Raw genomic sequence first — 27,285 nt, 5'->3', positions numbered from 1 at the left:
AGACAGGGGGAATATAATGTATTGTCCAGAGACACTCATGTATGGAGAGACGGGAGGAGTAGAATGTATTGTCCAGGGGACACTCATGTATGGAGAGATGGGAGGAGTAGAATGTATTGTCCAGAGACACTCATGTATGGAGAGACAGGAGGAGTAGAATGTATTGTCCAGGGACACTCATGTATGGAGAGATGGGAGGAGTAGAATGTATTGTCCAGAGACACTCATGTATGGAGAGACGGGGGGAATATAATGTATTGTCCAGAGACACTCATGTATGGAGAGACGGGAGGAGTAGAATGTATTGTCCAGGGGACACTGATGTATGGAGAGATGGGAGGAGTAGAATGTATTGTCCAGAGACACTCATGTATGGAGAGACAGGAGGAGTAGAATGTATTGTCCAGAGACACTCATGTATGGAGAGATGGGAGGAGTAGAATGTATTGTCCAGAGACACTCATGTATGGAGAGATGGGAGGAGTAGAATGTATTGTCCAGGGACACTCATGTATGGAGAGACAGGAGGAGTAGAATGTATTGTCCAGAGACACTCATGTATGGAGAGATGGGAGGAGTAGAATGTATTGTCCAGAGACACTCATGTATGGAGAGATGGGAGGAGTATAATGTATTGTCCAGAGACACTCATGTATGGAGAGATGGGAGGAGTAGAATGTATTGTCCAGAGACACTCATGTATGGAGAGATGGGAGGAGTAGAATGTATTGTCCAGAGACACTCATGTATGGAGAGACGGGGGGAATATAATGTATTGTCCAGAGTAGTGTTGTCACGGTACCAATAATTCAGTAGTCGGTACCGGTACTAGTGAATTTCCACGGTACTCGGTACCAATTTCGGTACCACGGTAAAAAAAAAACAGACTGATATTTCTTGAACATATTCTCCTTTATTAAAATATGCAACCATTTCCAATGAACAAATGGCATGTAGCCTTCAACTTTAAAACAAAACAATGTGCTTCTGCTTACTTCTTCTTACATTCAACTCTGTATGGCAGTGAGTACAGACAGTGCAACACCAGTGGCATGTAGCCCTCAAGTATTTAATTGTATTATTATATTAAATATTATAATTTAATTTATTTCACAGAATTGCTGGAATCCTTTTTTTTCAACGGTGTATATTGGTATTTGATCGATGCATAGGAATTCTGCCAATGCCCTATCACACTTTCTTGCTTCATGTGAGTTCTTGTCATATTTCCTCTGCTTTTCAAAAACATCAGGAATTGTCTGCTGGGTGGTCTTTTGGGCTCCGCGACTTGTGCCTTCCTCTTCATCTTCATCTCTCGCATACTGTTAAATGGAAAGTAACGTCAGTGAGATTTACTAAAATAAAAAGATGATAAAGAGAACTGCACATACACACATGTAGAGTGCAAGCAATTTTATGTAGCTAGTTTTAATTCACGGACATGTTTCACCCGAAAGAAGCTTGTATTTATTTTGATGCCATGTTGAACTATGGCTAAGTTCGGCTATTAGCCGTGTCCCATAATGTTTCCATTACAAACATTGCATTGCACACGTGTTACACTATGCTAGCTAACGCTGTACCAGGTATTAGCCGGGTCCCATAATGATTCCATTACAAAACACGTTACGTTAACGTTAGCGCAAACGTTTTTTGGTTACACAATGCATTGCCAGCTATCTCAAAAACGAATGTGACAGGATAAGGTCTGTTTGATATGTTGTTAAACGTGTTATTTTACACCGTTTGAAAGAAGTAACCCACCTTGAATCATTTGAACAGGTCTGGGTGCCTGTCTTTCAGCTGCTTGGCGAGATTGGATGTGTTATCCTGTTTGGTTTGGAACTCCCTTTCACACTTTTTGCAGATGGGACTTTGGGGACTGATATTGCATTCTTCTTCTCAACAAGTTGAGTTGTTGGAATAGGACAGGAGCAGCCACTCCTGCTGTAGCTGTTAGCCATTATCTTCGCTGCCTGAGCGCAGTGCGCACTGCTCGTGTCAACATTACAAGCTGTGAATGACTGTTCGCGATTACGTGTGGACGTTCGGGGACACCGTAGTCCCGGAAGTGCGCGGGGCTGTATGCGCAGTATGTATGTATGTTGATCAGGCAGACAGGCTCACGTTAGCTGGCGGCTGGGTCCATGAAGCCAAACCATGGTGGCAAACTAAATAGTAAATTCAGTACCCTCGGTACCATGAAAAACAGGTACCGTTCAGTACCGTAGCAATGTAGTACCGTCCAAGTACCGAAGTACCGAGTACCGTGACAACACTAGTCCAGAGACACTCATGTATGGAGAGACGGGAGGAGTAGAATGTATTGTCCAGGGGACACTGATGTATGGAGAGACGGGAGGAGTAGAATGTATTGTCCAGAGACACTCATGTATGGAGAGACGGGGGAATATAATGTATTGTCCAGAGACACTCATGTATGGAGAGACGGGAGGAGTAGAATGTATTGTCCAGGGGACACTGATGTATGGAGAGACGGGGGGAGTGAAGCAAAACAGTGAAGGAAAGAGAGAGGAAGAGAATTTCCCAGTGATGAGAGCTCTGTGTTGTACAATAATTATTGGGTGCAGTTACTTCTTGCTTCAATCACAAATTCCTACAGAAATACACACAACACAAACACAAACATAGCCCTGAGACATCCACACATGCTCCTTATTCTGACTGAACAATGACAGGATACATTTGCTTACACATCAGAGAGACAGAGAGGGAGAGAAGACTTACACATCAGAGAGACAGAGGGGGAGAGAAGGCTTACACATCAGAGAGACAGAGGGGGAGAGAAGGCTTACACATCAGAGAGACAGAGGGGGAGAGAAGGCTTACACATCAGAGAGACAGAGGGGGAGAGAAGACTTACACATCAGAGAGACAGAGAGGGAGAGAAGACTTACACATCAGAGAGACAGAGGGGGAGAGAAGACTTACACATCAGAGAGACAGAGAGGGAGAGAAGGCTTACACATCAGAGAGACAGAGGGGGAGAGAAGACTTACACATCAGAGAGACAGAGAGGGAGAGAAGGCTTACACATCAGAGAGACAGAGGGGGAGAGAAGACTTACACATCAGAGAGACAGAGGGGGAGAGAAGACTTACACATCAGAGAGACAGAGGGGGAGAGAAGACTTACACATCAGAGAGACAGAGAGGGAGAGAAGACTTACACATCAGAGAGACAGAGGGGGAGAGAAGACTTACACATCAGAGAGACAGAGGGGGAGAGAAGGCTTACACATCAGAGAGACAGAGAGGGAGAGAAGGCTTACACATCAGAGAGACAGAGAGGGAGAGAAGGCTTACACATCAGAGAGACAGAGGAGGAGAGAAGGCTTACACATCAGAGAGACAGAGAGGGAGAGAAGACTTACACATCAGAGAGGGAGAGAGGGAGAGAAGACTTACACATCAGAGAGACAGAGAGGGAGAGAAGACTTACACATCAGAGAGACAGAGAGGGAGAGAAGACTTACACATCAGAGAGACAGAGGGGGAGAGAAGACTTACACATCAGAGAGACAGAGGGGGAGAGAAGACTTACACATCAGAGAGACAGAGGGGGAGAGAAGGCTTACACATCAGAGAGACAGAGGGAGAGAAGGCTTACACATCAGAGAGACAGAGGGAGAGAAGACTTACACATCAGAGAGACAGAGGGGGAGAGAAGGCTTACACATCAGAGAGACAGAGGGGGAGAGAAGACTTACACATCAGAGAGACAGAGGGGGAGAGAAGACTTACACATCAGAGAGACAGAGGGGGAGAGAAGACTTACACATCAGAGAGACAGAGGGGGAGAGAAGGCTTACACATCAGAGAGACAGAGGGGGAGAGAAGGCTTACACATCAGAGAGACAGAGGGGGAGAGAAGGCTTACACATCAGAGAGGGAGAGAAGGCTTACATATCAGAGAGACAGAGGGGGAGAGAAGACTTACACATCAGAGAGACAGAGAGGGAGAGAAGGCTTACACATCAGAGAGACAGAGGGGGAGAGAAGGCTTACACATCAGAGAGACAGAGGGGGAGAGAAGGCTTACACATCAGAGAGACAGAGAGGGAGAGAAGACTTACACATCAGAGAGACAGAGAGGGAGAGAAGACTTACACATCAGAGAGACAGAGGGGGAGAGAAGACTTACACATCAGAGAGACAGAGGGGGAGAGAAGGCTTACACATCAGAGAGACAGAGAGGGAGAGAAGGCTTACATATCAGAGAGACAGAGGGGGAGAGAAGACTTACACATCAGAGAGACAGAGGGGGAGAGAAGGCTTACACATCAGAGAGACAGAGGGAGAGAGAAGGCTTACCCATCAGAGTGACAGAGGGGGAGAGAAGACTTACACATCAGAGAGACAGAGGGGGAGAGAAGACTTACACATCAGAGAGACAGAGAGGGAGAGAAGGCTTACACATCAGAGAGACAGAGGGGGAGAGAAGACTTACACATCAGAGAGACAGAGAGGGAGAGAAGACTTACACATCAGAGAGACAGAGGGGGAGAGAAGACTTACACATCAGAGAGACAGAGGGGGAGAGAAGACTTACACATCAGAGAGACAGAGGGGGAGAGAAGGCTTACACATCAGAGAGACAGAGGGGGAGAGAAGACTTACACATCAGAGAGACAGAGAGGGAGAGAAGGCTTACACATCAGAGAGACAGAGGGAGAGTGAAGGCTTACACATCAGAGAGACAGAGGGGGAGAGAAGGCTTACATATCAGAGAGACAGAGGGGGAGAGAAGACTTACACATCAGAGAGACAGAGGGGGAGAGAAGACTTACACATCAGAGAGACAGAGAGGGAGAGAAGGCTTACACATCAGAGAGACAGAGGGGGAGAGAAGACTTACACATCAGAGAGACAGAGAGGGAGAGAAGGCTTACATATCAGAGAGACAGAGGGGGAGAGAAGACTTACACATCAGAGAGACAGAGAGGGAGAGAAGACTTACACATCAGAGAGACAGAGGGGGAGAGAAGGCTTACACATCAGAGAGACAGAGGGGGAGAGAAGACTTACACATCAGAGAGACAGAGAGGGAGAGAAGGCTTACACATCAGAGAGACAGAGGGAGAGAGAAGGCTTACACATCAGAGAGACAGAGGGGGAGAGAAGACTTACACATCAGAGAGACAGAGAGGGAGAGAAGGCTTACATATCAGAGAGACAGAGGGGGAGAGAAGACTTACACATCAGAGAGACAGAGAGGGAGAGAAGGCTTACATATCAGAGAGACAGAGGGGGAGAGAAGACTTACACATCAGAGAGACAGAGAGGGAGAGAAGACTTACACATCAGAGAGACAGAGAGGGAGAGAAGGCTTACACATCAGAGAGACAGAGGGGGAGAGAAGACTTACACATCAGAGAGACAGAGGGGGAGAGAAGACTTACACATCAGAGAGACAGAGAGGGAGAGAAGGCTTACACATCAGAGAGACAGAGGGGGAGAGAAGACTTACACATCAGAGAGACAGAGGGGGAGAGAAGACTTACACATCAGAGAGACAGAGGGGGAGAGAAGGCTTACACATCAGAGAGACAGAGGGGGAGAGAAGACTTACACATCAGAGAGACAGAGAGGGAGAGAAGGCTTACACATCAGAGAGACAGAGGGGGAGAGAAGACTTACACATCAGAGAGACAGAGGGGGAGAGAAGACTTACACATCAGAGAGACAGAGAGGGAGAGAAGGCTTACACATCAGAGAGACAGAGGGGGAGAGAAGACTTACACATCAGAGAGACAGAGGGGGAGAGAAGACTTACACATCAGAGAGACAGAGGGGGAGAGAAGACTTACACATCAGAGAGACAGAGGGGGAGAGAAGGCTTACACATCAGAGAGACAGAGGGGGAGAGAAGACTTACACATCAGAGAGACAGAGGGAGAGAGAAGGCTTACACATCAGAGAGACAGAGGGGGAGAGAAGGCTTACACATCAGAGAGACAGAGAGGGAGAGAAGACTTACACATCAGAGAGACAGAGGGGGAGAGAAGACTTACACATCAGAGAGACAGAGGGGGAGAGAAGACTTACACATCAGAGAGACAGAGGGGGAGAGAAGGCTTACACATCAGAGAGACAGAGAGGGAGAGAAGGCTTACACATCAGAGAGACAGAGGGGGAGAGAAGGCTTACACATCAGAGAGACAGAGGGGGAGAGAAGACTTACACATCAGAGAGACAGAGAGGGAGAGAAGACTTACACATCAGAGAGACAGAGGGGGAGAGAAGGCTTACACATCAGAGAGACAGAGGGGGAGAGAAGACTTACACATCAGAGAGACAGAGGGGGAGAGAAGGCTTACATATCAGAGAGACAGAGGGGGAGAGAAGGCTTACACATCAGAGAGACAGAGAGGGAGAGAAGGCTTACACATCAGAGAGACAGAGGGGGAGAGAAGACTTACACATCAGAGAGACAGAGAGGGAGAGAAGGCTTACACATCAGAGAGACAGAGAGGGAGAGAAGACTTACACATCAGAGAGACAGAGGGGGAGAGAAGACTTACACATCAGAGAGACAGAGAGGGAGAGAAGACTTACACATCAGAGAGACAGAGAGGGAGAGAAGACTTACACATCAGAGAGACAGAGGGGGAGAGAAGACTTACACATCAGAGAGACAGAGAGGGAGAGAAGACTTACACATCAGAGAGACAGAGGGGGAGAGAAGGCTTATGCGCAAGAAAACTGCTTGTTGGGCTAATGTTAAATTATTCACCCACTATCCAGATTCCTTTTCGTTTATATTTGTTTTTCTTTCTCTTGTTGTTTGTTTGACAGAGCTCTGTTGCATATTTAGTTTCTTTGACAGTCATCTTTTCCGTTGCAATTGCAGTTATTTTTAAACTAGGCGAGCTGAGTTTACGTCAGCCCAGACCCTGGCATGGATATGGTTATTGATTGGCAACGCCAGCATCCACCCTCTGGCTCTTCTAAATACACCATATTCTGATATTGGTTTAGTCAACGACTTGGCGCTGCAGCATGTTATTGTTACTGCAATGTGCCAACAGCGACACTGCTTTGTGTTCACTTAGTTAATTGTCCTTATTTGAAGAAATAGCCAGTATGAACAAGCCCATGGGTCCAATCTGTGTAATAAAACTGACTGTCTCTCTAGTTAACAGAAGTGGAAGCTTATTGTCTCTATAGAATAACCTAACTCTGCAGAAGGTATTGTGTTTCTGGCTAGCGTGTTAAATGGAGCTTAACTCTCTTCCATGGAAAGCCATTACTGTAGCTTATTAAGTAGCACTTACACATGGAAGCAAGGCAGAAAGCTGAAACCAGCGGTCTCATTGCTTCAATATTGTGCTGTCAGTCCTTTTCTACAGCTTGTGGTCAGATACCACATCCAGTGGCAGAGACTATGTGTGTGTGTGTGTGTGTGTGTGTGTGTGTGTGTGCGTGTGTGTGTGTGTGTGTGTGTGTGTGTGTGTGTGTGTGTGTGTGTGTGTGGAGGTCCTATTCACCTGATAGAATGACAGAGAGGCAGCCTGGCCAGCATGTGTGTTAGAGCCCATACTGATGTCTTTCCAGTCTATTGACACAGGAGCAAATGGGCCAATGGGCAATTGATATTCAACACAAATTAAAGCAGGGAACCAAAACCAGTAAACTGTCGAACCTCATGTCATGGCCAGAGAAGACGTGTGGTTTACCTTGAGAGAAAGGTTTGCAAATTGTTCGGGGTCCAACCACGACTTCAAAGAGTCAGTGAGAAGCTGTGCATGTCTCAAATCCCCCTCTTTCTCTGTGTCTCTGCTTTGGCTCTGTGTCTTTTCATCTTTGGGTAGGACCAGAGTGGTGTAGTAAGAGTGGCGACAACGGAGGTCCAAAATGCGGATCCAGGAAGGGTGCTCGCGCTACATTTGAATGCCTAAAATAAAGCTGATAATACAGTTTGATTATTTAAATGTCTTACCCTTTCAAGGTACATCACAAACGGTCCATTCTGCTACAACTCGACAGCCCTGCGTAATCCCAGAACCTTACTTCCCAGAAGTTCCTTTTTGCCAAAAGTTCCTTTTGCAATGTGAAAAAAAAATGGTCCATTGGAGTGAATGGAGATGTCACAAACTCGCCACTCTTCTTCTCTGGTTAGGACTCCTCACATCACAAGATCAAACTTTTTTCTTTTCTTTTTTCTTTCTTTCTAACCTTTTGATCTGTGTGACTGCTTGAACCCTAGCCAAGCTTTATAGCTTGAACAACTCTCTCAACAAAAGCTGAATATTATTCTCTTATTATTGGCAATTTTGTGTTTTTGTTTCTCTCAAGGCCACTTGAACTTCATAGCTTGAATGAAATGAGGTGTCATCTCCCAGCAGCTGGTCTGGCACAGATGTCTGCTGTGTTCATGTTGGAGTAATGCTGCTGTGTTCATGTTGGAGTAATGCTGCTGTGTTCATGTTGGAGTAATGCTGCTGTTTGAATCTGCTTTGAAAACTCATCAATCTCCAGGGAAATTGCTACATGTCCCTTGAATAAATGTGTTTTATTATGACAAAGGCAGACTGTATTTTGGATATCATAATGCTTTTGTACAGTAAGGCACACACACCATACACGCATACATTTCTATCTAAACACTCAATGCAATACATGCCATTCATCTCTGTGTGTGCATGTCGTTAACACCACAGAGCTACAGCCCATGAGAGTAACACAGGCTAGGATTACATCAGTCAGGGAGGTACATGTGTCTCTGTGTCTCTCTGTATGTGAGGCTGTCAGTGTCAAGTTACTGTCATACCGCCATCTGAGAGACTGTGTGCATGGCTTGCGCAACCATTCTTGTTGCATAACCCATAAGGTACAGGATTTCACAGATGACAAACAAGCTCTGATGAGAAAGTAATTAGTCTAACAATAACAGCTGGCTGGGTAGAATGACCGCTCCAGCTGGCTGATGGCTGCAACAGGTACAGAGCTGGATAGAATATACAGCTTAGAGCTGTTTCTGGCCTCTCCGGGTAAACACTGTAAAAAAAAAAAGCTGTACAGTTTATTTACTTAACTTAAGATCATACAAAATTCAGCTGTGCTGCAGGGTTGAAAGTGTAGTAAAAATGATAATTTGACAATGCTATTTTTTGCAAGTTTGGCCCATGCACACTGGACAAAGCTATGTACCTATCTCTAGAGATGATTTTGGTGCCAATCCTCTCAACACATATTGCATAAGGTGACCAATATGGACCAAGCTCTCCAAAAAGGTGTGTTATATTAAAAAAGTACTAAAAGAAATCCTTCTTCTCAGGAGACTCCGCCTAACTATGAAAACCAGCCTGGTGTGTCAGCTTTGGGGTGTAAAGGCAGTTTCACACCAGTGCGGATCTCCGTGCGAATAATGGGCACGGACATTCGCAAAAACATGTTTTAATTAGTTGTAATTGAAGCTTGCACACCGCGGCCGAACCTTCTTGCGGCATTTTATTTTTCTGGATAGACATTGATGTAGGTGAAACTAATTCCTACTTGCTAACGTTGTAAACCACTGTTGTAAATGGATGGAGCTAACGTTAGCCACTTGTGTACGTGTAAGTGCTAACTAGCCAGTTGCTTTTTATGGCTCGTCTCGCTGCTGTGTCTGTCTGTGTCTGACGTTAGCCGACTAGTAGATAGCTTGCGCAAGTAGGCATGCTGTCCCACTAGACGGGAGCCCGGGAGGGACACTAACTACCGGTTACACTGAACACTGTTTTTCTGCCGACGGAAAATGAACATGGGACTGCGAATAATTCGCACCGGACCTGTGTGTATAGGTTGCAATGCGAAAAATCCGCACGGAATTTCGTGCCGCATTCTGCCTCCGCATTCGCACCGCATGTGTGTGAAACGGCCTCAATTAGTTGGAGAAAGCTCACAGCGTGTGACTATGACCTTTACCACCACTTCCACAGTCCCTTCTCGCTGATTTGTGTCCATTCTGTCACTTCAACCTTATGTGGCGGCAAACCAAGGGCATCCAGCGTGTTGAGGGATGAGGTTGTGTGGTGGTGTGAGGAGTGCCCCCACCCCCTCCTCCTTCCTCCACCCTAACCTAGCCCTCCCCCCTGCTGGTGGTGTTTGCCCAGGACACGGGTCAATGCTTAGAGGCCTGATTCCCTATGGGGCTCAAAGTGTGTTTTGGGTCATGGTGTGGAAAGCAGCTTTGCTTCCCCCACAGTCCCTGGGGTGTGTTTTATGTCGGGCTGCAGGTCATCAGCACTGCTGCTGATTCAGGCCATCAGGTTGTTTTCTTTTACCCTCTCCGCTCTCGCCACACTCTTCCAGGAGGAGCCACAGTGGGCAGCTCCACTCTTTGTGGCCTTCCTCTGATGTAGAACACAAGGCTAGGCTAGCCATTGTCTCTACCTCAGCAGCAGCAGCCAGACACACATGCATGTATGAATGCACGCACGCACGCACGCGTGCGCGCACACACACACACACACACACGCGCGCACACGCACACGCACACGCACACACACACACACCTGTCTATATATGTAAGGACCTTCCATTGATGGCATTCATTCCCTGACTTTAAGCCCCAACACTACATGCTTAACCCTAACCCTACCCTGACCTAACCTTAACCTTAAGCCTTACCCTAACATAAACCTCATTTGAAACACTTTATAAATACGGTTAGGAAACAGCCATTATTTATAGGTGTCGGGTGTCAGAGGGTACATTATCCCATGCTTTTTGGTTTTGTCCTTCACTATCTGGATTCTGGGCCAAAATATTTGATTGGTACTCTAAGGCTTATAAAATAACCCTTCAGCCGGAGGCGGAACTCGCCATCTTCGGCTGCTCAGAATCCTCTCTGCTCCTCCCTACTGCTATACAACAGTCTCTGACGCAGGGGACGACTATCGCCAAGAGACTCATTTTGAAGGAGTGGAAGTCCCCCTCTCCACCTTCTTTTCAGCTGTGGCTGACGGACATGGTCTCGGTTATACATATGGAGAGACTTTGGTTCCTGAGGACCAATTCATGTAGGAATTTCACAATCATCTGGGACCCATTTCTAGCCTACTTAGATGAGGTTAAGAACGACAAGTAACTTGCTCAGCTGACTTCTCATGGACCCCTTGCATGGGATTCCACACACATTTCTTACAAGCACATGGGAACCAGAGCCGTATAATAGAAGAGTTCCGACATCTCCATTCACTCCAATGGACCAGTTTTTTTCCAGGAAGTAGAAAGTGGAACTCTTCTTGAGTAAAAAAAGCAGCACTGTCGAGTTGCAGCAAAATAGACAGTTTGTGTTGTACTTTGAAAGGGTTTTTCATCCCTTGAATCAAATTGTACATTATCAGCTTTATTTTAGCATGCAAAAGTAGCGCAAGACCCATTCCTGGCTGTTCATTGGCTAATGAGTCTCGCATTTTGGTCCTCCGCTGACGCCACTCTCATACTAGAGGACACTAATGGGAACTTGATGCAGCTGGTAGCGCCATTTTGTAATATTAATGTTGGTATGTTTTGTTTGTTTTTGTTTTTTGTCTGAGCCTGTTTTTTGTTTTCTATGTTCTGAAAATTATAAAATAAAATATGGGGAAAATAATAATAATACAATATATTAATGTATTCCCACTGATAACAGGCCAAATGTCGATATCATCATTCATGTCACATCCAGATATTTCCAGTGATGGAGTTCGATAAGGGAAAAGTTTTCAACAACCTAAAACATCAACAGTAAATATCAGGTTTCGGTATCAGTCCCTCACAATCAAGGAGTCAGGGCTTCTTTCTAGACCATTTTCTACCGACATCCAGCAAACCTACAAGGACAAATCCATTGTGGAAGAGACAGTGATACCAATATCTCCACCCGCAGTAGCATACTGTACATGGACGAGAATGCAATGCCGCCACAAGACATGTTGAGTTTAGGCTTTTTTGTAATTTGAACAATTGACAGTACCACCTTTTCTCAACTGGAAAAACTCTCTGTTTATATGCCCGTACCCCCACCTTTCATCAAATAAATATAAATTCAAACCTCTTCTCTGGGGGGTGTCAAAAGGCATTCTGGGAAATGTAGGCAATCACTAATAGAAGTACATGAGGTGGCAGGTTGAGGGGAAGTGGGCACACCAAAAATGTAAATTGCAATTCCTCATCACAAAATAACTCCTGGAATGCATTGAAGATCACAGATTGATAACCCTAAACTACCTCCTAGAACAGGGGCACTCAATTAAAATTCAAAGAGGTCCAGTTCGAGAAAATTTCCTTAAGCAAAGGTCCGGAACATTGTAACGTAGCTTGCATTATGATTCAGTGCCATTGAACTCAATGACTAAAGTAGCCTAATGGTACAATGTCTGTATACAACTGACTGTTAAATCAAGCCAACAAACCTCCGGCTCCACCTTTTCTCTTTAGAGAAGTGAGCTATCTATCTATCTATCTATCTATCTATCTATCTATCTATCTATCTATCTATCTATCTATCTATCTATCTATCTATCTATCTATCTATCTATCTATCTATCTATCTGTCTATCTATCTATCTATCCATCCATCCATATATATATCAATCTATCCGTCTGCCCCCTCTGTCTGTCCGTGTCTGTCTGTCGAGCGTTCCCAATGCAAACTTCTCCGTCGGGCAAGTGAATGTGTGTGCGCGCTGGTGTGTGTGTGCTTGCTCATGTGTGGCGCTTCCATAGACAGGTCAGGATCGGATCGCACTTCAACCGAGACATACTGGTTTTGAACTGCCCATAGGAACAATGAATGGACATGTAAGAGTCATTTGTTTTGACCACGCCATATGAAATTACTTCTATCATCCCCTCCGTCCATGTGTCACTCTCACAGCAGCACTAGGAAACGACAGGGAGAAACGATTCGCTTATTTGATTGGCCGAGTAGCATCACGTGCGATGATTTACAGCGCATTCATTGGTCTGTGAGCTTCCTGGCAGATGAACCAGTATTACCGTAAAGATTAGAAAAGCATGTGGCGGTTAAAATAGAAAAGCTCCGTGAAAATGTAAGTTATCAATGATTTGTAGGTTATAGGGCTCGGTCCGGATAGGACGGCGTCTCGGTCCGGATGCGGACCGGAGTCCGGACTTTGAGGATCGCCGTCCTAGAACAAGTGAGAACCGGCAAAATGACCTCACCTCGCTAAAATGTCTGAAGGTCTAAATCGCAAACTGTCTCTCAGAGGAGAAGTAGACAATATCTCTCAAATCTCTTCCCCCTCCACCATCTCTCTCTTTCTAACAGTCACTCCTACTCACAAGGTCAGCGGGTTTGAGGCGAAACACTTTCATATGATACACATCCCCTTGACAGTCTCTATATACTGTCAGTGATCCAATTCCCAAATCTTGCTTTGATAAGATCACCATGATCCTAACAGACTAAGCACGGTGAAGATGGATTCAAAACAGTGTATTTTCTGACTTCAGATGATACACTGCAGATGAGCATATAACACGGAGATACTGTAGTTACTATACTATCTATAGTTCAGGGAGGAGTTGGTGTGTTATGAGAATGTGTGTGTTTGACTGTTGACCATGATGTAAACACAATAAAAGGCATCACAGGCACTCCTGACATCTCGTCCGTTTTTTTTTTAATGCACATCAGACAATGAGAGTGAAATGGGGGAATGTGACATCATCTGCTCCCTTCCACCAGGGTGGAATTCTGTCTCCTGCACTTTTTAATTTGTATAATGAACGGCTTATCTTTGATCTTAAATGCATATGGTACGGGCTGTAGGGTTGGTGACTTGTTAATAGATCACCTTATGTATGCAGATGACCTGGTCATCCTTAGCCCGTATAGTGCTGGTCTCACAACAGCTTCTGAGAATATGTTCACAGTATGGTCATATGTTTGTTAGTATCAGAGTACCTACCTGCTCTGCTGTCCTGCGGAATCTGATGTATACATTTATGTGTAGGGCATCTGTGTCAGAAAATGACCTCATTGCTGTCCTGACTAACCCTGTACGAAGTTCTGTCAGATTCTTTTCCAGACTGTGGAACCATTGGCGAACATGTCTGTATATTAGGCATTGAACATGTCTGTATGTTAGGCATTGAACATGTCTGTATGTTAGGCATTGAACATGTCTGTATGTTAGGCATTGAACATGTCTGTATGTTAGGCATTGAACATGTCTGTATGTTAGGCATTGAACATGTCTGTATGTTAGGCATTGAACATGTCTGTATGTTAGGCATTGAACATGTCTGTATGTTAGGCATTGAACATGTCTGTATGTTAGGCATTGAACATGTCTGTATGTTAGGCATTGAACATGTCTGTATGTTAGGCATTGAACATGTCTGTATGTTAGGCATTGAACATGTCTGTATATTAGGCGTTGAACATGTCTGTATGTTAGGCATTGAACATGTCTGTATGTTAGGCATTGAACATGTCTTTATATTAGGCGTTGAACATTGTGGAAGGCCTTGCATGTTTCCCTTTTGTTGTTATTTTCTCATTTTGCACTGTGCTGTTTTACTGTTTCTTACTGTGATATGGATCTCCCTGGGTCTGAAATAAAGAATTCAATTGAATTGAATGTCAGTCTGCCTGTCTACTTTGATTCGTCTCAAGCAGTTGTTTTCCAACAGTCGTGTTTTGGGGTCGCCCCTTCTGGCCTTTTAGACCCCATCTTTCCGCCACAATCCTTCATAACGCTGTAATTGGCAGTGGCTCAAGTCCTCTAGGCTTCAGGTCCACTCCAGGCAAACACACACACACACACACACAGAGCAGGCCACACACACACTCTCTCACGCACACATACAGTGCATACAGGCAGCGCATGCTAACGGTCCCTTACAGCTGTGCAAACGTCATTCACACTCGTTCCACTCATGGTACATTTGAAGCAGGACGTGTGTGCAGATGTGTGTGTTTGATCACCGATAGTTGAAAGCTAAGTGGTGCCTTAGAGATCGTTAGTGCCGCCCAGCGCTGTTAAATGGCTGACCTCTGTGGCCGGTTCATTGCCGGAGCATTTAAAAGTGATGGATGACGGATGTTTTGGTCTAGTGACCTTTGTTTGCCCTCTGCAACTCTGACATGCCTGTCACTCACAGTAACTCTGACATGCCTGTCACTTACAGTAACTCTGACATGCCTGTCACTTACAGTACGTCTGACATGCCTGTCACCTACAGTACGTCTGACATGCCTGTCACTCACAGTAACTCTGACATGCCTGTCACTTACAGTAACTCTGACATGCCTGTCACTTACAGTACGTCTGACATGCCTGTCACTTACAGTACCTCTGACATGCCTGTCACTCACAGTAACTCTGACATGTCTGTCACTTACAGTACCTCTGACATGCCTGTCACTTACAGTACCTCTGACATGCCTGTCACTCACAGTAACTCTGACATGCCTGTCACTTACAGTAACTCTGACATGCCTGTCACTTACAGTACGTCTGACATGCCTGTCACCTACAGTACGTCTGACATGCCTGTCACTCACAGTACCTCTGACATGCCTGTCACTTACAGTAACTCTGACATGCCTGTCACTTACAGTACGTCTGACATGTCTGTCACCTACAGTACGTCTGACATGCCTGTCACTCACAGTAACTCTGACATGTCTGTCACCTACAGTACGTCTGACATGCCTGTCACTTACAGTAACTCTGACATGCCTGTCACTTACAGTAACTCTGACATGCCTGTCACTCACAGTACCTCTGACATGCCTGTCACTTACAGTAACTCTGACATGCCTGTCACTTACAGTAACTCTGACATGTCTGTCACCTACAGTACGTCTGACATGCCTGTCACCTACAGTACGTCTGACATGCCTGTCACTCACAGTACCTCTGACATGCCTGTCACTTACAGTAACTCTGACATGCCTGTCACTTACAGTAACTCTGACATGCCTGTCACTTACAGTAACTCTGACATGCCTGTCACTTACAGTAACTCTGACATGCCTGTCACCTACAGTACGTCTGACATGCCTGTCACCTACAGTACGTCTGACATGCCTGTCACCTACAGTACCTCTGACATGCCTGTCACTTACAGTACCTCTGACATGCCTGTCACCTACAGTACGTCTGACATGCCTGTCACTCACAGTACCTCTGACATGCCTGTCACTTACAGTACGTCTGACATGCCTGTCACTTACAGTACCTCTGACATGTCTGTCACTTACAGTACCTCTGACATGCCTGTCACTTACAGTACCTCTGACATGCCTGTCACTTACAGTACCTCTGACATGTCTGTCACTTACAGTACCTCTGACATGCCTGTCACTTACAGTACCTCTGACATGCCTGTCACTTACAGTACCTCTGACATGCCTGTCACTTACAGTACCTCTGACATGTCTGTCACTTACAGTAACTCTGACATGCCTGTCACTTACAGTACCTCTGACATGTCTGTCACTTACAGTACCTCTGACATGCCTGTCACTTACAGTACCTCTGACATGCCTGTCACTTACAGTACGTCTGACATGCCTGTCACTTACAGTAACTCTGACATGCCTGTCACTCACAGTAACTCTGACATGCCTGTCACTCACAGTAACTCTGACATGCCTGTCACTCACAGTAACCCTGACATGCCTGTCACTCACAGTAACTCTGACATGTCTGTCACTCACAGTAACCCTGACATGCCTGTCACTTACAGTAACCCTGACATGCCTGTCACTTACAGTAACTCTGACATGCCTGTCACTCACAGTAACTCTGACATGCCTGTCACTCACAGTAACCCTGACATGCCTGTCACTCACAGTAACCCTGACATGCCTGTCACTCACAGTAACTCTGACATGCCTGTCACTCACAGTAACCCTGACATGCCTGTCACTCACAGTAACCCTGACATGCCTGTCACTCACAGTAATAGCTTCAAGACTGACAATGTTCCCTTCCTTTCGTCCCCTTGTTCTCTCTCTCTCTCCTTCATTCAATCTTGCATTTTTTCTCTCTCTTGAACTTTAATTTACATTCACTGTTTTCTGATGTTGTTTTCTTCACTATTTCATGGTTGGAAACACAAACTCAAAGGGCACAAGGAGCATGACGTCATTCTCATTGCTATGCAACACAAAGTTTGACAACAACATCCAAGCATAACACTTCATAGATGAAGTGTTCACTAGCTAATCTGAAGTGACAAATGGTGTAATGTGATGGAAAATGGTGAAGAGGAAGTTAACGATGGCTCTGCCTGCTCTTGAAGAGGATTGAGGAGCCCATTCTTAAACGGAGGCTCTGAGTACATCGTCCTCCCAGGGAGAACAGAGCACAGACACTTGTAAGATCTCGTCCAATAGCTGCCTGTTCAAGGACTATTTTTGCATTGACGTAATGTGTGGCAGGTCTAAAGTTGAGAGACATGTTCAAATTGGAGTGCCCAGCAGAACACCTCTAAACAAGCTACGGGCCAAAAGGCAGGGCGTGTAGTTTGGTTAGACACCTTCCTGCTGCCACCAAACCATTGAGAATAGCTGAAAAGCTTGCAGGCCTTTATGATGACAGGCTAACTCATCAGAGAATCAGCCAGTGGAAGGATGAGGACACACAGTGTTTACATTTGGAGGCCACACATGTCGAGCCTGAGGCAGCTGATGTGTGTTGCCATGTGTGAGCTCCTTCACCTTTTCACTGAAGAAATGTGGCCCTAACACCGACTGATCATCCACCAGCTGTGCTCCCCAGCACGCACGCACGCACGCACGCACGCACGCACGCACGCACGCACGCACGCACACACACACACACACACACACACACACACACACACACACACACATCCTTCACATACTTTTATGCATGACCACAGGGCAAGTCTCAAATGTTTCTATTTGCATAAAGTTCCACAAAATATTTTCCATAAAGTTGAATAGTTTTAACTTTCTCAGGTGGAACGATCTCACGTCATTCTGTTGAACTTGAGTTATTTCATAGCTACTCTGCCAATTTCTTCTTGACATCCAAATATTGACATAGATTTTTCTTCCAGTATAGTGGCCTATGTGGTTTTACGTGGCTATCTGACACATAGAGATGGGATTCATCTGAGGACTTTTACACTTGCGGATTTTTACATGATGATTGCTGATATTGTTACGTGAGAAATAATAATAACGATTATGATGTGCATAATCATAATTGGATAATTGGATATTGATATTGTTACGTGAGAAAGGTCTTCACTGAAGGGAACGGCTAAGTGGAAGCCCAGGCAGCGCTGACAGTGTAGCTTGCCTCATTCCTGGGTTATCAAAGCATTTTTATGTGACACTTTTATGCCTTTCTTTTTAGCTTGCTATATTTCCCTCACATACCTTCGCATAAACACTCTTTAACGTTTCCCCACTGTTTCCTCCCACCGCCGTTGACCTGGGACGGGTCACTGTTTTTACTTTATGAGCAGATTCTTTGTAAATAGTGATTTTTTGAAACTTTCACTGACATATGGAGGAGATGTTGCCATCACACCAGGGGTGGTTTTAGTGAGTGGGCTCTTTGGAATCATAGGAGTCTCAGCTTTGTAGCCATACCCAAATTATACAATTCCATGACTGCTTTGGCACCACAGTATGCAGAAATCGGGAAACAAAAAAGGCAACAATAACATATTTTCGCTGGATCCAGAACACTGTCTTTAGGACCATGTAGCTCATATACCCTATGTAGGTGACATAATGTCAGACATGGCTGTAAAGCTAAGACTCATGTGGTTCTAATGAGCCCAATTTCATTCAGATATCTTGATGTGAGAGGTCAAGGCACCCAATTGAAGAGTCATGCCCACATTTGTCAAAAACTTTGCCGACTTTGAAGATATGTTCCACCCGCTTCCCAGCGAGCTAGCATAACATGGCTGGTACCTACGGATTTGTCTGGATGTCTAGTATTTTTTGGGTGGGCTCAGATTATTATTTTTTCAAAAAGGGTCTAAAACCGCTGCTGCTTCACACATGCTTCACACCATAGCCAGATGGTTTTGTTGGATTGGTAGACACTGGAGCTGGAACCCATGCATGGAGATTATCTCTGTATTCTGGGATTGTCCTGGAGCAAAGGACATCTGCTATGGAGGGAGTGAGGGAAGGAAGGGGGGATTGGTGGTAGCAAGATGAATGAATAGTTGGTGTGCTTCAGGGGTCGAAGATGGATTCCCCACAGAGGACCTGGGCTCTGGGATCAACATTAATATCTCAGGTGCTATTAGTATTCTATAAAGTTCAGTTTTGGTTAGAAGAAAGGAAAGCACAACAGAAGCAGCACCAACTTCAAACAGTCTCTGAAGTAGAGCTTAAAGTTGTTTTTACTTCAAATCCTCTGTAGTTCCAAATAGGCATTTGAGATTAAAAGAAAGTTTTATTTTTGTAAGGAATAGTGGTCATCATTTATACAATGGGTCCACGACTTATTTGGAATCGCATGATGCCTATTATGTTCAAAGTAATGTGGAAACCTTTAGTTGAAATGATTTGCTAACTTCATTTCTTCTGTTTGTTCTGTTCCAGGGGGCTATTCATCACTATTCATGACCGTGGTCACATTTCTACACTACTCCAGAGCTGGCCAGAAAAGGACATCAGGGTAAAGTATACCTCAAATGAGGCTTCATACCTTCAACTGCCTCAAACAGTGGCATTACATCACCTCATACAGGAGTAGTATTTGATATATTTAATGTTGTTGTAGCATTACCACATCACAAAACCCTGGGGAGAGCCTAGGGCACTGTTCCTTTTTCACTATGAGTGTAGTACGAGTATCATTATGAGTACAATGTAAAACTCCCAGGTTTTTGGGATATTGGCCCATTGGTCAACTTCCCTGTTGTGATGAGAACATAACACAGTAAGATTATACCTGTATAACAAAATGAAAAAATTAGAACTTATAATAGGCCTAAAGCTAAATGGTAAGTAATCTTAAATGCAGCCAAGTCTGGGAATTTTGTTAAGGTGATTGGTAAAATGTAATAACTTTAATAACTTAATAACTAAACTAATGGGCGTCCGGGTAGTGTAGCGGTAGATTCCCTGCCTACCAACATGAGGGTCGCAGGTTCGCACCCCCGTGTTACCTCCGGTAACCGTCCATACAGGCACGATTGGCAAATCTCCCCAAAAGTTGCCGTATTCTTAGTCAAAGCTCTTATATAGGGCAGCTACGGTATGTGCAAGTCATGATCTAGTCATATGCAGCATGACGAAACCACCAGGCATTCCTGGCATCTCAGAGTCAGATATAGCCTACCTGCAGCAGGAGCCACCTGTTCACTGCTGTCAACAGCATGGCATTTACCTCAGCGCTGTCATGCTGCCTCTCATTGTGAGAGTGGTCTTATCGTAAACTCGCCAAATATGCCCTACTTACAACATTTCAATAGAGAGAGGGCAAACGAGAGCCAAGGCAGACATTCACTTGATAAGCCTTTGGCTGATTTTCTGTCACATGTCCATATACACGATAACGAGCAATACTTGAATGGTGATAAATATGGTCATTATGCATTAAAAACAGTTGTCATATTGAGGTTGTCTGATGGGAGGAACAAGGCTATAAAATCTCTGTGCCAGAGTCGTCTGCGTCACACTAATCACGGAAAAGAGAAACACTGAATTGGGAACATTTGAGATCAAACACTTCTGCTGATGATATTAATGTTACACAATCGATTTGTTTCACGTGGTGAATTCTGCCCAACAGAGCTTATATTGCTTAATGATTAAAGTGAGTAGTGAGTGGAAAGCCAGGAGAGCGTGAGCAGGCAGTAGCAGAGCCAGGCCTATAGGGCGGAAAAAAACATTCTGTTGGTGGGCGGCTGGCATGGGCAGACTTGTTTTGGTGAAACAGTATTATGAGTTAATGAGACATGGAGGCAGAGCTGGAAGGCTGGTTTATTTATTTATTTTATGTTTAAATCATGTATTACGTGTAATTAACAAAAATAGAAAGTCAGTACAGCTGTATTGCTTTTAGTTACGCTACACAACACTATGCCGTGCCCGTGACAGCCATCTATTTACAGCAATGTTGGGAAAGTTACTTTAAAAATGTAATACAGTATACTACATATTACTAGTTACTGTCATTTGAAAGTAATATGTTAGTTTACAATATTACTAACATATTACTGTGTCTGTGTAGAGTAACTTGTTACTTATTACACTACTTTTGCATTACTTTCACCAAAATAACAGTAGCAGAATGACATCGCCGCCCCGTCAAACCATCCCGAAAAATAATTTCAACCGTCTTGAAGTCAGTGTAAACCGTCCAAGATTCTAAATGTTATCTTTTTCCTTTATTGTCATGTACAGTGGTTATATGCATAAGAACACACAATTTGATTAGGAAATGATTGTATCTTTATTGTGCTTTGATGGAGAATTTCTTTTTACTCAATTTGTAACTTGTGTTACTTGACAAAGTAACTGGTATAATATTACTGAACCCTATTTGTAATAAGTTATATTACTGAGTTACTGCTAAAAGTAATATATTACATGTAATATGTTACTTTTGTAATGAGTTACCCCTCAACACTGGTGCTAAGACCAATTATACCAATTAAAGCGATGATTCAGGTGGTCGTTGTGGCTACTGTGCTTTGTGAGTGACTGTTTTGATGATTGACAGGCTGTGTGTGTAACGGACGGAGAGAGGATCTTGGGGCTGGGAGACCTGGGCTGCTATGGCATGGGCATACCTGTGGGCAAGCTGGCCCTCTACACAGCCTGCGGAGGCATGCCACCACAGCAGTGTCTGCCCGTCATGCTGGATGTGGGCACAGACAATGAGGCAAGTAGACATCTAAATACAGCTAGTTAGGTTTTAGGTTTTAGGTTTTATTTATTCGCACAGTAGAAACAAAACAAAGGCACTATTATGACAGTTCAAATGACAAGTCAGATGAGATATTTACAGAGCTAAAATACAGACAGGAGTACTGTGCAGGAGGAGGCAAAGAAAACCCAGAGGGCTTATAAGGCGCACTCCACCTCATTTAACAGTTCAAATGTTTATACATACACAGTAACAAATTAAAAAGAAGAAAGAGAAATAGAGCAAGATACAGAAGAAGAAAGATTTTTATGTATTTTCAGAAGTAATTAAGAGTTCCTTAAGGGCTTTTTTATAAATTCTTAGAGAAGGTTTTTCAGCTAGAAAGAAAAATTCATTCCATAGTTACTCAACTATAAGCTGTTATATGCTATTTTTGTCATACATTCATTTTGTAATATATGAGGATTAGCAAAACGGAGAGTTCAAACGTCATCTAGAGCAGTGGTTCTCCAAGTGGGGTCCCCTGGAGGTTCCAGGGGGTCCCCCCAAAAAAGGGGGATCACTTATTTTCACTATAATTCCATCCACAAGTAACACAATGACAGAATGTATGACTATTTTGATAATGGGTTTCATAGAATTTCTACAATAAAACATATTTTTCTTTGTCCCAGGGTCCCCTTGGGGGACCCAGGAAATCTTATTAACTGGGTGTCTGTGGTCCAATTTGTGTAAGTTTAGGGGTCTTTGACCTGAAAAAGTTTGAGAACCACTCATCTAGAGTGCAGTGTGAAACCAAGGGAAATTGTGTGCTTTTCTCATTGCTTGCCATCCTCCACAAGGAGGTCACAGGTCAGGGCCAGCTACAGTGCTTCTGGAGCTGGTAGGGATCCAGCGGCTTGCTCTAGGACACAGCAGGGCAGATGCTTGGCATTCGACTTGATAACTCTAATGATCCCCATGGAGAAACTGGGTTGTTGCAGCAGTTAGTAATAACTGGATAAATGGGATATACTGTAAATAAGAAAGTCACAGGGGCTTTAGGACCTGGGCCTCCCAGTTGAGAAAACGGTTTCCCTGCTCGCTGCACCACCCTACTGCCCCAAGCCCCATCATTTTTAAACCCATGACGAGTGCATGATATGCCAGAAGGGAAATATTCTTAGTCAACCGTAACCAGGTAGGCCCTGCTTACAGTTCCCATGAACAGGCCAAGGAAAGAAAACACAAATCTCACACTTTTCAACCAGGAAACACCCTTTACATAAGTGAGGTAAGCAGCTCCATTCACAGATGCCAGCTCAGAAAAACACCTCTCCACCCTGCCAGCCAGTGACAGTACCAGCCAACATAAAGTAAAGGTAAAGGTAAAGTCACAACGATTGTCACACACCTGAGTGTGCGAAATTTGTTCTCCGCATTTGACCCATCCCCTGGGGGAGCGGTGAGCGGCAGCGTGCGCCGCGCTCGGGAATCACATGGTGATTTAACCCCCCAATTCCAACCCTTTGATGCTGAGTGCCAAGCAGGGAGGCAATGGGTCCCATTTTTATAGTCTTTGGTATGACTCGGCCGGGGATCGAACTCACAACCTCCCAGTCTCAGGGCGGACACTCAGACCACAAGGCCACTGAGCTGAACATGGCCACAGTTACCCACCTATGGTCTCTGTTCTCCATGGTAGTGTCTTCTCTTTTAGTATGAAAGATGATCCTTGCTGCGGGCAGGGTAGCACGTGTGTCTGTAGTCTTAAGCCGGAGTGGACTAAGAATAGTTTGTGTATCTTTCTATATATATATATAACTTTCTCCATGTCATCCTGGCCTTGACCAAGGGAGTGGCAGCCCCAGATGTCTGCTGCCCAGGCACAGCTGAGCTCAGCCTGTCAGAAGCCATCCTTCATCTATTTTCCTAGAGCAGATCTCCACTCCTCACATGACTCAGTCCCTAGAGCTGAGTTTCAGTCCAAGGAACTGTCTGACGAGAATTACCGTAGGGATGAGAGGTTGTGCTTGGGTTAGATGCATTTGACAGCAAAATGAAGGAACGAAAGTAACAGGAAGGGTACAGAGCGGGTAATGAAAGTAACAGGAAGAGTACAGAGCGGGTAATGAAAGTAACAGGAAGGGTACAGAGCGGGTAATGAAAGTAACAGGAAGGGTACAGAGCGGGTAATGAAAGTAACAGGAAGGGTACAGAGCGGGTAATGAAAGTAACAGGAAGGGTACAGAGTGGGTAATGAAAGTAACAGGAAGGGTACAGAGTGGGTAATGAAAGTAACAGGAAGGGTACAGAGCGGGTAATGAAAGTAACAGGAAGGGTCCAGAGCGGGTAATGAAAGTAACCGGAAGGGTACAGAGCGGGTAATGAAAGTAACAGGAAGGGTACAGAGCGGGTAATGAAAGTAACAGGAAGGGTACAGAGTGGGTAATGAAAGTAACAGGAAGGGTACAGAGCGGGTAATGAAAGTAACAGGAAGGGTACAGAGCGGGTAATGAAAGTAACAGGAAGGGTACAGAGCGGGTAATGAAAGTAACAGGAAGGGTGCAGAGCGGGTAATGAAAGTAACAGGAAGGGTACAGAGCGGGTAATGAAAGTAACAGGAAGGGTGCAGAGTGGGTAATGAAAGTAACAGGAAGGGTACAGAGCGGGTAATGAAAGTAACAGGAAGGGTACAGAGCGGGTAATGAAAGTAACAGGAAGGGTACAGAGCGGGTAATGAAAGTAACAGGAAGGGTACAGAGCGGGTAATGAAAGTAACAGGAAGGGTACAGAGCGGGTAATGAAAGTAACAGGAAGGGTACAGAGCGGGTAATGAAAGTAACAGGAAGGGTACAGAGCGGGTAATGAAAGTAACAGGAAGGGTACAGAGCGGGTAATGAAAGTAACAGGAAGGGTACCGAGCGGGTAATGAAAGTAACAGGAAGGGTACAGAGCGGGTAATGAACGTAACAGGAAGGGTACAGAGCGGGTAATGAAAGTAACAGGAAGGGTACAGAGCGGGTAATGAAAGTAACAGGAAGGGTACAGAGCCGGTAATGAAAGTAACAGGAAGGGTACAGGGCGGGTAATGAAAGTAACAGGAAGGGTACAGGGCGGGTAATGAAAGTAACAGGAAGGGTACAGGGCGGGTAATGAAAGTAACAGGAAGGGTACAGGGCGGGTAATGAAAGTAACAGGAAGGGTACAGAGTGGGTAATGAATGTAACAGGAAGGGTACAGAGCGGGTAATGAATGTAACAGGAAGGGTACAGAGCGGGTAATGAATGTAACAGGAAGGGTACAGAGTGGGTAATGAATGTAACAGGAAGGGTACAGAGCGGGTAATGAATGTAACAGGAAGGGTACAGAGCGGGTAATGAAAGTAACAGGAAGGGTACAGGGCGGGTAATGAAAGTAACAGGAAGGGTACAGGGCGGGTAATGAAAGTAACAGGAAGGGTACAGAGCGGGTAATGAAAGTAACAGGAAGGGTACAGAGTGGGTAATGAATGTAACAGGAAGGGTACAGAGCGGGTAATGAAAGTAACAGGAAGGGTACAGAGCGGGTAATGAAAGTAACAGGAAGGGTACAGAGCGGGTAATGAAAGTAACAGGAAGGGTACAGAGCGGGTAATGAAAGTAACAGGAAGGGTACAGAGTGGGTAATGAATGTAACAGGAAGGGTACAGAGCGGGTAATGAATGTAACAGGAAGGGTACAGAGTGGGTAATGAATGTAACAGGAAGGGTACAGAGCGGGTAATGAATGTAACAGGAAGGGTACAGAGCGGGTAATGAATGTAACAGGAAGGGTACAGGGCGGGTAATGAAAGTAACAGGAAGGGTACAGAGCGGGTAATGAAAGTAACAGGAAGGGTACAGGGTGGGTAATGCAAGTAACAGGAAGGGTACAGAGCGGGTAATGAAAGTAACAGGAAGGGTACAGAGCGGGTAATGAAAGTAACAGGAAGGGTACAGAGCGGGTAATGAAAGTAACAGGAAGGGTACAGAGCGGGTAATGAAAGTAACAGGAAGGGTACAGAGCGGGTAATGAAAGTAACAGGAAGGGTACAGAGCGGGTAATGAAAGTAACAGGAAGGGTACAGAGCTGGTAATGAAAGTAACAGGGAGGGTACAGAGCGGGTAATGAAAGTAACAGGAAGGGTACAGAGTGGGTAATGAAAGTAACAGGAAGGGTGCAGAGCGGGTAATGAAAGTAACAGGAAGGGTACAGAGTGGGTAATGAAAGTAACAGGAAGGGTACAGGGCAGGTAATGAAAGTAACAGGAAGGGTACAGAGCGGGTAATGAAAGTAACAGGAAGGGTACAGAGCGGGTAATGAAAGTAACAGGGAGGGTACAGAGCGGGTAATGAAAGTAACAGGAAGGGTACAGAGCGGGTAATGAACGTAACAGGAAGGGTACAGAGTGGGTAATGAAAGTAACAGGAAGGGTACAGAGTGGGTAATGAATGTAACAGGAAGGGTACAGAGTGGGTAATGAAAGTAACAGGAAGGGTACAGGGCAGGTAATGAAAGTAACAGGAAGGGTACAGAGCGGGTAATGAAAGTAACAGGAAGGGTACAGAGCGGGTAATGAAAGTAACAGGGAGGGTACAGAGCGGGTAATGAAAGTAACAGGAAGGGTACAGAGCGGGTAATGAAAGTAACAGGAAGGGTACAGGGCAGGTAATGAACGTAACAGGAAGGGTACAGGGCAGGTAATGAACGTAACAGGAAGGGTACAGAGTGGGTAATGAATGTAACAGGAAGGGTACAGAGTGGGTAATGAATGTAACAGGAAGGGTACAGAGTGGGTAATGAAAGTAACAGGAAGGGTACAGAGTGGGTAATGAAAGTAACAGGAAGGGTACAGAGCGGGTAATGAAAGTAACAGGAAGGGTACAGGGCAGGTAATGAATGTAACAGGAAGGGTACAGGGCAGGTAATGAACGTAACAGGAAGGGTACAGGGTGGGTAATGAAAGTAACAGGAAGGGTACAGGGCGGGTAATGAACGTAACAGGAAGGGTACAGGGCAGGTAATGAACGTAACAGGAAGGGTACAGGGCAGGTAATGAACGTAACAGGAAGGGTACAGAGTGGGTAATGAAAGTAACAGGAAGGGTACAGGGCAGGTAATGAATGTAACAGGAAGGGTACAGAGTGGGTAATGAAAGTAACAGGAAGGGTACAGGGCAGGTAATGAAAGTAACAGGAAGGGTACAGAGTGGGTAATGAAAGTAACAGGAAGGGTACAGGGCAGGTAATGAATGTAACAGGAAGGGTACAGGGCAGGTAATGAACGTAACAGGAAGGGTACAGGGTGGGTAATGAAAGTAACAGGAAGGGTACAGGGCGGGTAATGAACGTAACAGGAAGGGTACAGGGCAGGTAATGAACGTAACAGGAAGGGTACAGGGCAGGTAATGAACGTAACAGGAAGGGTACAGGGCAGGTAATG

General features: G+C 45.0%; 1 protein-coding gene across 1 annotated transcript in view; it reads left to right on the top strand.

Annotated features, from left to right (window-relative positions):
* me1 (malic enzyme 1, NADP(+)-dependent, cytosolic) overlaps window positions 1-27,285 on the top strand; it is a 167,971-nt gene that overhangs the window by 109,042 nt on the left and 31,644 nt on the right. The window contains exons 4-5 of the mRNA XM_083641731.1: window positions 19,570-19,645; window positions 21,698-21,859. Of these exons, the coding sequence (XP_083497857.1) occupies window positions 19,570-19,645; window positions 21,698-21,859 (238 nt within the window). The remainder of the gene's footprint in view (window positions 1-19,569; window positions 19,646-21,697; window positions 21,860-27,285) is intronic.

Source organism: Poromitra crassiceps, assembly GCF_964638095.1.
Source record: "Poromitra crassiceps genome assembly, chromosome: 1".
NCBI lineage: Eukaryota > Metazoa > Chordata > Actinopteri > Beryciformes > Melamphaidae > Poromitra > Poromitra crassiceps.
The sequence above is the reverse complement of the archived record's forward strand: the minus strand, read 5'-3'. Positions and strand labels throughout refer to the sequence as shown.